A 14016-nucleotide genomic window follows, 5' to 3' on the forward strand; every position below is an offset into this window, starting at 1 on the left:
AGCTGCTAGCTCAGACTGTTGTCTCTCCTGTGCTCGCAGCCTGCCCACCGCCGTGTCTCACATCCAAAGCTCAGACACAGACATAGAGCGAGAGAGCCCAGGCCGCCCAGAGCCTTATCCACCAACACGGGTGATAACTCAATTAATACAGACCCAGAGATCAGATAATAGCACTGACGTCTGGCTTTTCAGTAGCTTTAACCCTCCTGCTGTGTTCCGGTCTAATTGGTTTTCTCTCTGAAAAATGTAGTTCACTTAATCTGATTGTCATAAGATTCCATGACTTTGTCCACACAGAGCATCTCAACACACAAAATACATTCGGATGATTTTCACTACATTTTGGGTGTTTTATTTAACTTTTGTACACCTGTGGTGTTCCAGGTCAAAGGAAATGAATAGGTGAGACTACAATTAGTGTATAAAATGTAGTTCAGGCATATGCCCATTCATCAGATGGACACATTTCTTCTCCCAGACCCCCACATGCCTGTGTGTTTGAGCACACACACCTCACTCCCCTTCTTGGCTTCCATGGCAACCCCCATGGGAACCTTTCCACAATAAAATCTTTCCCCCACGGGAATCACACCTGTTGGCATTCTCACAAACAATCGCAACATTGTTTCAATAATTCATAGAACTTTTCTCGCAGCTCTGGTATATAAAGCTTTTTTGAGTCCTTGCTCACAATTCATTCCGTGGAAGCACAACGACCAAACGATATACTGTATGTTAGGCTCTTGATCATATCTGTGATCATGACACTGGTGAGGAGGAGAGATAGTCCTTGTTAAACTTTGACACAAAGTAGTCTGTGATAACTAGCACAATATGTTTCATCTGAGTATTTGTTATAGTCAAAATAATTCATACATTATGCTTTTTTTTACTCAAAAATGAGTTATATGAGCTCAGGTCAATGAGACCTAGAGTCCATAAATAGCAAATAGAAGTTAAAAACTTGTAATGTTCAAAATAACTTAAGTTGATAAAAAGATCTAACACAACATTAGGTGATAATATATGGATTATTATGGATTTATAATCAGCTATAATGGGGCGGTCATTTTGGACCGTGAACACAGAATTAATTAACATGAAACGAGCACGACAGGAGGGTTAAACTAATATGTTTCATCAATGTTTGCCTTTTCCACATTGTGTTTCAAGTATTAGTTGTTTTTTCCCCATTTCCTTATCACTGTCTCATAAAATGTCATTCCCAAAATGGAGACAATTTTCTTCATCCACAGCTGATGTTGGAGGATGTTTGAGGACATTTGAGGATCTGTCTTTGTAACAGCAGCAAGAGCACAGGTTCCGTAATGAGACATCTCCTGCAGCAGAGTTAAAGAGACCCTCCTGTGAACAACCTGGTAATGATTCAGTACACATCCCCTTCACATCCCCCAAAGTCTACAGTGGCTTAACCACCTCAGTGGGAGAGACTCATTCTACTACTGCTGTTGCAGAGGGGTCATAAACAGAGGTATGATCACCTACAATAACAGGAGGCAGGGAACAAGGCAGGCACATTCAACTCTAGTCCTGGAGGGTCCAAGTGTTAACTACTTTAGTCTTTTCATCAGTGACTGGTTTAAATCAGGTGAGTGGACTCTCTATAGCAGCCAATAAAACTAAATCATCAATGAGGTATAGGAGGGAAAAGACCACAATATTTTTACATATGAGTCATTTAACAGACACTCTTATCCAGAGAGACTTACAGTAGTAGTGAGTGCACACATTTTCATACTTTTTTCATACTGGCCCCCTGTGGGAATTGAACCCAAAACTCTGATGTTTAAAGCACCATACTCTACCAAGTGAGCCACACGGGACCATCTAGCTGAATGAATCTTAACAAACACTTACTTAGGGAATGAATACCCCTGCAGTGAGGTAGTAAAGAGTTAAACAACACACCAGACTTTATGATAATAATGTTAAGTAATAACATCACACATACAGTACATTCGGAAAGTATTCAGACCCCTTGACTTTTTCCACATTCTGTTACGTTACAGCCTTATTCTAAAACGGATTAAATCGTTTTTTCCCTCATCAATCTACACACAATACCCCATAATGACAAAGCAAAAACAGGTTTTTAGACATTTTTGTGAATGTATAAAAATGTTCTACTGAAATATCACATTTACATAAGTATTCAGCCCCTTTACTCAGTACTTTGTTGAAGCACCTTTGGCAGCAATTACAGCCTCGAGTCTTCTTGGGTATGACGCTACAAGCTTGGCACACCTGTATTTGGCGAGTTTCTCCCATTCCTCTCTGCAGATCCTCTCAAGCTCTGTCAGGTTGGATGGAGAGCTTGCTGCACAGCTATTTTCAGGTTCAAATCTGGGCTCTGGCTGGGCCAGTCAAGGACATTCAGAGACTTGTCCCGAAGCCACTCCTGCGTTGTCTTGGCTGTGTGCTTAGGGTTGTTGTCCTGTTGGAAGGTGAACCTTCACCCCAGTCTGAGGTCCTGAGCGCTCTGGAGCAGGTTTTCATCAAGGATCTCTCTGTACTTTGCTCCGTTCATCTTTGCCTCGATCCTGACTAATCTCCCAGTCCCTGCCACTGAAAAACATCCCCACAGCATGATGCTGCCACCACCATGCTTCACCGTAGGGATAGTGCCAGGTTTCCTTTAGACATGACACTTGGCATTCAGGCTAAAGAGTTCAATCTTGGTTTAATCAGACCAGAGAATCTTGTTTCTCATGGTCTGAGAGTCCTTTAGGTGCCTTTTGGCAAACTCCAAGCGGGTTGTCGTGTCTTTCACTGAGGAGTGGCTTCCGTCTGGCCACTCAACCATAAAGGCCTGATTGTTAGAGTGCTGTAGAGATGGTTGTCCTTCGGAAAGATTCTCCCATCTCCATAGAGGAACTCTGGAGCTCTGTCAGAGTTACCATCAGTTTGGCCGGGCGGCCAGCTCTAGGAAGAATCTTGGTGGTTCCAAACTTCCTCAGTTTAAGAATGATGGAGGCCACTGTGTTCTTGGGGACCTCCAATGCTGCAGACATTTTTTGGTACCCTTCCCCAGATCTGTGCCTCCACACAATCGTGTCTCAGAGCTCTGGTTTTTGCTCTGACATGCACTGTCAACACTGGGACCTTATCTAGACAGGTGTGTGCCTTTTCAAATCATGTTCAATCAATTGAATTTACCACAGGTGGACTCCAATCAAGTTGTAGAAACATCTCAAGGATGATCAATGGAAACTGGATGCACCTGAGCTCAATTTCAAGTCTCATAGCAAAGGGTCTGAATACTTTTGTAAATAATGTATTTCTGTTTTTACATTTCCTAAAATGTCTAAAAACCTGTTTTTGCTATGTCATTATGGAGTATTGTGTGTGGATTGCTGAGGGAAAAAACGATGTTAATCAATTTTAGAATATGGCTTTAACGTAACAAAATGTGGAAAAAGTGAAGGGGTCTGAATACTTTCCGAAGGCACTGTATACAGTAAAACATTTGGCACTGATCTGGACTTACATGTTTGAGTTCAAACAGCACTTGTCTGGTCATCTCTATCCTCTTCTTGTTCATATGTTTGATGGCCACCAGGTTGCCCTGTGTCAAAGAGACAGAAGAGCAAGATAAAGAGACAGATATGAATAACCTTCTACGCAGGCTGCGTGACAGACTACTGTGTGGTGTACTGGAAGAGATGTGTTCTATTATATTTCTATAATAGCAGAGAACTAAATGTGACCATCTTTGGGAACTGTGTGACAGACAGTAGGAAAATAGCGAAAAGAAAGGACATGTATAAGGTTCATGGGAACATTGACGTATTCCATTCTTATTCACTGAATTCTTGGAAGGAAGAGAAAGGGAAAAACATAAGTAAAAATAGGTGTACATTAGCGTTCCTTTAACAGAGTATGGTATCTGTATGCCAGGTATATTTAACATGAACTCTATGCTACCGGGATGGAGAGTTATATCTTTCACTTTGATATGGGATGATAAGTCAATCTACAGAGAAGGTGGGGAAGCGAGAGAAATCCAGGGAGACACAGTACATGATAGACTGCTAGGTACAATAGGATGAATATAGCAATGGAGCAGCTCACCATCAAATTCAAGGTGTGCATTCTAAATAGAAAAAAGGAGAAAATATAATGCTTTGGATACTTTACAACATATTTCTATAGAGAAGAAATGTGTTACATGTAGCCAACAACCACGTCTCAACATTTAAAGCCTGACGTTTTTCACATAATCCTCCCCCTTCTCAGTAGACTCATTAAACAGAGAAATTAACAACAACAACACGTTGCTAGCTGTGTCCAGACGAGGTGTGAACCACACTGTCTATCACATTAAAACCAGCCAGCTGAGCTGTGCAGAGCTCGCCCACTCTCTTCTCCATCTCCTCTGTGAGCGTGTACATGTGGGTGAGCAGGAGTTGAAAATGTCAGAACTCAGAAAGCCTTACCTTAAAATAGCCTGTTTTAGCAAATAGCTGATATTTTCCATGGGCAGTTATCAATGAGCCGTAGCTGGAGCCTCTCTGGAAGGAGTAACAAGTATCCTTTCTCAGATAAGATACAGTCAGAGAAATGTTCAGGTACACTACAGTTAGGTTCAGTTTGGTTATCATTACATATACAAATATACAATGTTCACTTAAACAATTCAGTTGAGTTCTTTGCAATAGCTTGAACATTTTATTCATATGTAAGTGCAATGGGTATATTTGCCAGTTAAATGAAGAATTGCTGTGTTCATACGCTAAACCGAATCTCGGGGAGACGTATGTGTAGCAACGGGTGTACAGAGAGTGAATGAAAAGGGAGTGAGGGTAATGTATTAAGTGTCAGCATGCACTACATATGTTTAGATAATGCAAATACTGGCAACACATGGCATACTGGAAATAAACTATTATCCCAGGAATTGGACTGAAAGCTTGTAATGAAGAAGGTGTGTGCATGTGCGTGCATGAATGTCTGCACATGTGTACTGTAAGATTTGGGATTATTTTAACAATCATTTAATATGTGTCTGCCACTGCAAACCCAGCCACCTTCAGTAAACCACCGGGAAGACTTTCAAGAATGTTTAAACTAACAAAGGATTTGGACCGTCTTTCTCTCTTTCTTTGTGTTTCGCTCTCAATGTAAAACATATACTGTATGTACAGACACCAACATGTACCTACAGTTTTAGTACATTCCAATGCCAGTGTTGTTACTGCACATTTTGTGTGCTATTAAACAACAATGATGTCATGAATTGTACCACGGAGACAGATATCTAGTCCTCTGTTGCATATAATAATAATAATAATAATAGATGTATTTTATATACCACTTTTCATTACAAACAGAATCTCAAAGATGCTTTAAGAACAAAGCAATGAGAGCAGTAGCAGTGATACTGTGGGTCTGTAGAGAGGTTTTAGCAAGATAAACTGCATCTGTTGAGCCTTTTCTTTCCCACTGGCTAAAATGGAATTCTAATCTGCTAGAGAAACAACAACATCTTAATCTCCGATGCACGGCAGTGCCAGGACTACTGACCAAATTAAAACAATATTAAGATCAAATTGTGAGGAAATGTTTTAGGCTGCCAGCATGTCATGATATGAGATCGCTCTGAACGACTAATAAACAACATAGTACAGGTCATTCATTGGTTTGAACTCTTGAGTTTTGACAGGATATTTCAGAGACAAATGTACCTGTGAGAGGGTGAGACGGCTGCCTGCTTTTTTGGAATATTTGTTGGGGCTTTCAAACTGCAGGTCCTCCCACTTTATCCTCCACAGCATTCCAGCCAACTCCTTTTCCAGCTTCAGTTTCCTTCAACAGGAACAGCAGGAGGACACATTAGTAAAAGTGTTTACAACAGAGGCACAGAACTGAAACTCTAGCATGTAGATACATTATGCATACATTGTTGTTATCAGATTGTTCTAACATGATAGAATCATTACTGTTATGATCATTCATCATAATTGAAACTTGCCATTTCAAATGAGATATTAAACTTTTGTCAGTGGTATTTCCTCAGATACTATCTGATAAATGCAGTAAATTAATGATTTGGGTTCAGCAATCTAACACTGACAAAGGGTAAAGTTTGAACTGTCCACAGCTCTATGACAAATTATCAAAATAAAGTTGTGGTATTATGATAATAACTGTAATGATGTAATGTTACAATTCTACCTCCCCAATGTCGATCAAACTGTAAGTTACCAGAACAAAACTAAATACTGTGTGACCAAAAATATACCACTTAAAAATGTATTGACTTTTTATTTTTTAAACACCAGTATAACTAGAAGTCACTCTGAGATGTGAAAAAAAAATATCCAAGTGAATAAACACATCTGGTGCAGATCTCTCAGGACCTGGTGTTTCTCAACATCCCCTCGATTTGCTGCAAAAATTCCATGTTTTTGAAATCCTCAAGCATGGCTTCAATGTTAAGAATGTGAGCGTTTTGAGGGGGAAATCGTTATTAGTTTGATACGTTGAAAATGAAGGGGGAAAAAGAGCCGAGCCCACACATTCCAGGTCAGTCTAAAAGGTGCAAGACACTTCCAGATAGTGCCAGTATATAATTGCAGTGTTTGCATATTGGTGGATTTTACCCCTCTGCTGAGCCACCTATTGAATGATTATTTAACTACATGTACCGTACATGTGACTTGAAAATGTATTCTGGAGAAACAAATAAAACAGCTATTTTCGCTCACATGTACGGTACATGTAGTTAAACAATTATTCATATATTCCTCATTTCCTCTTTCTGCAAGTGCTGCATTTCCACCCACAGTGGCCAATCACCATTCATTCTGATCTTAACTCCCATCCTCCTTTTGCTGGGTCTTAACATTGAAGACTTGGAGCTGTTCTTGATGTGTATGCACAGGAACCAACTTCCATGGCCCTGCATTCCAGAGAAGCCAGTTCAGAGTAGAAAACATAAGGTACTGGGCTTTCAAGTGACTCCTTGTCTAAGTAGGAAACTGTATTAACTGTAGGTATGTCTAAAACAGACATAAATTGTACCCAACATAAGAACTTCAAGATAAGCCTCATCTTAGTAAGTAAGTTTCTGATCAGCTACATTTACTAATCAGCTACTTTTAGTAAATTCATAAACCAGATAAAAACTTGTAAGGCTCTTGGGGTATGTCTCTATGTTTCTATAAGCTTGGCACATCTAACCACTGGGATTTTTGCCCATTCTTCAAGGCAAAACTGCTCCAGCTCCTTCAAGTTGGATGGGTTCCGCTGGTGTACAGCAATCTTTAAGTCATACCACAGATTCTCAATTGGATTGAGGTCTAGGCTTTGACTAGGCCATTCCAAGACATTTAAATGTTTCCCCTTAAACCACTCAAGTGTTGCTTTAGCAGTATGCTGATTGGTTGTTGATTTGTGTAAAGTTATTTGTATATACAGTATATACAGTTGAAGTCGGAAGTTAACATACACCTTAGCCAAATACATTTAAACACAGTTTCACAATTCCTGACATTTAATCCTAGTAAACATTCCCTGTTTTAGGTCAGTTAGGATCACCACTTTATTTTAAGAATGTGAAATGTCAGAATAATAGCAGAGAAAATGATTTATTTCAGTATTTGGTAGCATTGCCTTTAAATTGGTTAACTTGGGTCAAACTTTTCGGGTAGCCTTCCACAAGCTTAATAAGTTGGGTGAATTTTGGCCCATTCCTCCTGACAGAGCTGGTGTAACTGAGTCAGGTCTGTAGGCCTCCTTGCCCGCACAAGCTTTTTCAGTTCTGCCCACAAATGTTCTATAGGATTGAGGTCAGGGCTTTGTGATGGCCACTCCAATACCTTGACTTTGTTGTCCTTAAGCCATTTTGCCACAACTTTGGAAGTATGCTTGGGGTCATTGTCCATTTGGAAGACCCATTTGCGACCAAGCTTTAACTTCCTGACTAATATCTTGAGATGTTGCTTCAATATATCCACATAATTTTCCTTCCATGATGCCATCTATTTTGTGAAGTGCACCAGTCCCTCCTGCAGCAAAGCACCCCCACAACATGATGCTGCCACCCCAGTGCTTCACGGTTGGGATGGTGTTCTTCGGCTTGCAAGCCTCCCCCTTTTTCCTCCAAACATAACAATGGTCATTATGGCCAAACAGTTCTATTTTTGTTTCATCAGACCAGAGGACATTTCTCCATAAAATACAATCTGTGTCCCCATGTGCAGTTGCAAACCATAGTCTGGCTTTTTTATGGGGGGTTTGGAGCAGTGGCTTCTTCCTTGCTGAGTGGCCTTTCAGGTTATGTCAATATAGGACTTGTTTCACTGTGGATATAGATACTTTTGTACCTGTTTCCTCCAGCATCTTCACAAGGTCCTTTGCTGTTGTTCTGGGTTTGATTTGCACGTTTCACACCAAGTACATTCATCTCTAGGAGACAGAACACATCTCCTTCCTGATAGGTATTTTTTATTCTACTAGGCAAGTCAGTTTAGAACAAATTCTTATTTTCAACAACAGCTTAGGAATAGTGGGTTAACTGCCTTGTTCAGGTGCAGAACAACAGATTTTTACCTTGTCAGCTCATGGACTCGATCTTGCAACCTTTCGGTTACTAGTCCAACACTCTAACCACTAGGCTACCTGCCACCCCACTGGAATTGTGATACAAGTGTATAAGTGAAATAATCTGTCTGAAAACAATTGTTGGAAAAATTACTTGTGTCATGCACAAAGTAGATGTCCTAACCAATTGCCAAAACTATAGTTTGTTAAAAAGAAATTTGTGGAGTGGTTGAAAAACGAGTTTTAATGACTCCAACCTAAGTGTATGTAAATTTCCGACTTCAACTGTATAAGCTCTCTGGACTCTGCCCGTGTGGAAGAATGGAAATGTCACATTATCGCTGGGGAGTGGTGCAATCTTTTAGGCCAGGAAACACTATTAAACCAATTCTCTCTCCCCCAAAAAGTATTTTTCTATTTAAAGGCCTTCATTTGCAGTCTGGCAGCCGCAGCACCAAAGTGCTCCACACTAGCTCTATTGTTTCATAAATCCCATATGTGAATACCTTTGCTGGACAAACTCTCCATTAAACTACAGAGCCCTATAGTAGGTTCTGCTCAACATCCCCTAACACTTCACCAGGGATGGGGAGTTATAATCCGTTACATGTAAGGGATTACAAAAAAACACTAACTGTCATCGTTACATTACCAGCTAAAATATTGTAATCAGATTACAGATACTTTTGAAAAACTAGATGATTACTTCAAGGATGACTTTTAAATTCAGAAAAGATGTTTGCGTAAAAAAATATTTGACACTTCTCTGTTTTCGCAATGACATTCAAATCAGCATTGAAAAAAGGCGCAAGTTTAAGTTTGTTCCACCTGAGCGAGTCTGACCACAAGTCAGAGACCACTATGATGACACACCAAATGTGTTTGATGGATCGCGGGAAAAAAGCAGGAATAGGCTTTGGTAGGCTACAGTCCAAGCTATGTCTTCCAATGGTGTGACTGCTGTCGGCATCCAAAGATTGTCCAACTTGAATAAACACTTGGAGGTAAGGATGACAGCAGTGGTGTAGTCTACAGCGATATGGATATCACTTATTATTGATATCTACATAGTACATTGATGTGAATCACACTGCTGCTCTCTCATTTAGCTATTTGCGGCTTACGGATTGTGGTTGTTGTGGATGGCTGTTCACAAATTTAAATGTGTATTTGAACCCAATAAAGGTTGAATTCAAGAAGTTTAAGCTGCCTATCAATCATTATTTTTGAAACCAGTGGACAGCCAGTGAAAAATGTGCTCTTGGAACAGCTGCATAGTGCAGATCCCAGCCTAAGGAATAAAAGTCTGTGTTTTATTGCTCAATCTAATTCATGCTGATAAAAAAAAAATCCATAGTCCTAATGGACACATGCTCAAACTCACACACTTTTGATAGACTTAAAGGGGCAATCTGTAGTTGCTACATCCATTTTTGGACTTATAAATTATATATACGGTAGCAGTAAAAAGTTTGGACATACCTACTCATTCCCAGGGGTTTTCTTTATTTTTACTACTTTCAACATTGTAGAATAATAGTGAAGACATCAAAACTAGGAAATAGCACATATGGAATCATGTAGTAACCAAAAAAGTGTTATACAAATCAAAATATATGTTATATTTGAGATTCTTCAAAGTAGCCACCCTTTGCCTTGATGACAGCTTTGCACTTTTTTGGTTACTACATGATTCCATATGTGCTATTTCATAGACTGCTGCATATTGTCAAGATATCAAAGTGTCACCAACGAAAAGGTAAACAATGGGCCTATAGCAAATGCAGCATATGGCATTCATTTTCCAAATGAAAATAGCCCTCTCAGTAGTTCTCAAAGCATGCCATTCCATGAGCGCAGCATTTATTTTTCAACTCGAATCAATGAGCCCAATCAGTCCTCCATGACAACAAAATCATAAACAACAGAGTAGGGCTGTCTTATAAATCCTTAGTTTTGGGGCTATTCTCAGGTAAAATAATTTGGCTAATCTATACTTCCATATTTCCAAGTCCTATTCTTAAAGATCAAGGGGTATATCATTTATTGTAATGACTGGAATTCTGATAGCCTTTGGTTTTTAATGTAAAGATATAATTTAATTGTATTATTATATGTAGTAGAAAGCGATGGGTTAGAAGAAGCCTACATAACCAACCCATAAAGTAAATGTATCTATATATGGCCAGCTATGTAAACTTCAACATTGATTTATCCTGCAATAGATTTCGTTCAATTGGTAACATACATTTCTGTCTTCTTCTAATGCCTCTTAAGGAGAAAGTAATCTAAAAGTAACTGAATGTAATCAGATTACGTTACTGAGATTGGGCAATCCAAAAGTTACGTTACTGATTACAATTTTGGACAGGTAACTAGTAACTGTAACAGATTACATTTAGAAAGTAACCTACCCAACCCTGCACTTCACACACATTTAAACCCAGTCAGTCTTCATTAGAAAGCCAAGATGACCCTTCTTTGAATGTTGTAAAATACACATGGAAGGAAATTACACCTTAAATTGTGACGTCTGTGAGAAAATGTGTTTGTTCACAACCCCTATAAGAGAACCCTATATAGTCAAATCATGGAGTTTCATATAAAGCCAATGACCAAAACATAAGTTTCACTCCAAAAATGCAATTCTGCCTATTCCCTGAGGAATACCTAGTATCTAACTAGTATCTAACTGTGAGAAGTAATTATATAGATTTGGTCATTAAAATCCTGGCAAATAGAGGGAGGCCAATTAGTGTTTTGATATTAAACATAACTAATATGAAATATCAGTGTTCCACCTGTGACGGACAACATTAACATCAATATTAGGGGTGACAGTAGATGCATTCATTTACTGCCAAAACTCCATCTGCATGAAGAGCATGTGCAAACATTTACATGTCGCTCTAGATAAGTAAGGGGTGTCAAATGTCCGGACCACGGGTGGTCTAAGTAAAAAATAATATTGGGAAAACTAACTTAACATACTTTAAAATGACTAAAACCAAATCGAAACGGTGTAGAAATGAAAATTGACCTACATTCATACATTTCCTTGACTGTGTCCAGCTCGCTAATAATCACAGAAATTAAAGTTAGACATTCAGGCAGCTTCGGAAATTCCAGAAACTATGGCTTTTTGCACATTTTGACGGCGAGGAAGTATAACCAATTTTCAGAGCAGCCCTCTAGACCTTGTTGAAGACCGAATGCAGCCCGTACATAAACAGTGTTGAGAGTACCAATCATTTTTCCAGCAGATGCACAAGCACATGTGGGTGTTTCTAGCCTCCGCATTTAAAAAGCCAATTATGAAAAACTAGAACTTATTTCCAAAAGCTCACCGGAACTCTATTTCATTTCACAAACAGGTTCATAGCAAAGTTCATAGAATGCGACTGGAGATCAAGCAAAGGTCTCTGTCTACATTCAGTGTAAAGAATAATAACAAAGGAACGTGTTAATTACTATTATGTGAGCGTAACTATGAAGTTGTTCAAATATTTAGGCCAGGTAGTGTAACTGAGTTTACCTTGGGAACTGACATACTTTTCTGCTTAACTTTTCCACCATCACTTGCTGAGTGGTTGCTCCTGGCAACAATCATGTACATTTCATGCTGGCACCTATAATTGTGCTCCTAATAAATCCTCTTTGAAACACATCAATTCTCTCTCTCCCTCTCTCCCTTCCTTGCTCTATCCCTCCCTCCCTCTATCCCTCCCTCCCTCTCCCTCTCCCTCTCTCTCCCCCTCCCTCTACCTCCCTCCAAGATGAAAGATGTTAATTTCACTGCTTGGTCTTCAGAGCACAAGCCTGAATGAACAAAACAACTCACCTGTAAATGAGGAAGCTGGAGATTCCAAAAATGATGAGGGCTAAGCCAGACCCGACAGCTACAATCCCCAGCACTGGAAGATGAGCTGGAAATACAGGGAAGCACAGCAATCTACACATTTCTCCTTTTATTAACATTTCAAGATTTATAATATTTGTTTTCAAAACCAAATGATACTTATTCGAAACAGGCTTCTATTTGAGCCAGGCGTCTATTTCCTTAATTCAGACAGCTTTTGCTCATTTGCATAGTTAATTGTTTGATTCCAGCATTCACTTCCAGCATTTTAATCAACGTCTTCATTTCCTGCACTAATGTGTCACATTTCTTTTAACTTAGTATGTCAGAATAATTATTCTCCTCTTTAACTGTGCGTTTTTGATAGTTCTTACTTTTGCCACTATAGGGCGATTGAGACTACCGTGCAGCTCCCCCAGGGCCTGCAGAGACTACCTCGCAGCTCCCCCAGGGTCTGCCGAGACTACTGTGCAGCTCCCCCAGGGCCTGCCGAGACTACCTCGCAGCTCCCCCAGGGTCTGCCGAGACTACTGTGCAGCTCCCCCAGGGCCTGCAGAGACTACCTCGCAGCTCCCCGGGGCCTGCCGAGACTACCTCGCAGCTCCCCCAGGGCCTGCCGAGACTACCGTGCAGCTCCCCCAGGGCCTGCAGAGACTACCGTGCAGCTCCCCCAGGGCCTGCCGAGACTACCTCGCAGCTCCCCCAGGGCCTGCCGAGACTACCGTGCAGCTCCCCCAGGGCCTGCCGAGACTACCTCGCAGCTCCCCCAGGGCCTGCCGAGACTACCGTGCAGCTCCCCCAGGGCCTGCCGAGACTACCGTGCAGCTCCCCAGGGCCTGCCGCTTAGCCCACAGAGAGAAGCACAAGGTTGAACTTCACTCAACTTTCTAGAGCAGTGGTCACCAACCGGTCGATCGCGATCGACTGGTCGATGTCCAAGGCATTCCAAGTCGATTGCCAAACATTTCTGTAAAAAAAACAATAATAAAGCCTTGTCTTCCTATTTTTTTTATTTGTCTCGGGCTGATGGCAGTAGATACACCTGATTCAGCTGCCTTGCTGTTGCCATTTTGAACCATTTCATATGGTAGAAGGTACAAACTCTGCCTTCCCTCCAGGCCCGGAGAGCAAATCAAGTGCACTATAGGCCTAACGCTGGTCAATCGGACTACCGTGTCTGCAGTAACGTAGCAGGAAAAAAGAAAGCTATAGCAAAGTTGATACTGTGAGATTTCAAAACTAGAGAGATTCTAGAGATAGACTGTCAAAGAGCGAGTGAGTTCATGTTTAAGTTCTTACTCAGCACTGTCAATACTTTGTATTCAACACTTTTATAAGGCATAAAATGTGTGTTCTTCATATTTCCACTCAGCGCTACAACAAGCACTGCAGCAGTAATGAATGAGTAGGAAAGTGTATCTATAGGCTTGATTTGTTGTTATAATTAGCGGCTTGGGTCTTTTTTAATATCAAGGAATATTTCACTTTCTCTGTTCATAGGAGTAACAACATGAATTACTTAAATGTATGCTCACTCAGCTGCGCCTCACAAGTAATACAACAATGGATCTATTACCGGTGTGTTCATATAG

At 40.4% G+C, this 14016-nt stretch overlaps 1 protein-coding gene across 2 annotated transcripts in view; it reads right to left on the reverse strand.

Moving 5' to 3' along the window:
• Positions 1 to 14016, reverse strand: part of LOC120025760 (atrial natriuretic peptide receptor 2-like) — a 58617-nt gene that overhangs the window by 17886 nt on the left and 26715 nt on the right. Inside the window, exons 7-10 of one of the 2 annotated variants that reach the window (XM_038970377.1) lie at positions 12407 to 12491; positions 5706 to 5826; positions 4458 to 4532; positions 3509 to 3586 (exon numbers count right to left, since the gene is read on the reverse strand). In XM_038970377.1, coding sequence (XP_038826305.1) covers positions 3509 to 3586; positions 4458 to 4532; positions 5706 to 5826; positions 12407 to 12491 — 359 coding nt within the window. Of the gene's footprint in view, positions 1 to 3508; positions 3587 to 4457; positions 4554 to 5705; positions 5827 to 12406; positions 12492 to 14016 lie in introns of both variants that reach the window. The other variant, XM_038970375.1, reaches the window with a different exon arrangement.

This window comes from Salvelinus namaycush, chromosome 31, assembly GCF_016432855.1.
Source record: "Salvelinus namaycush isolate Seneca chromosome 31, SaNama_1.0, whole genome shotgun sequence".
NCBI lineage: Eukaryota > Metazoa > Chordata > Actinopteri > Salmoniformes > Salmonidae > Salvelinus > Salvelinus namaycush.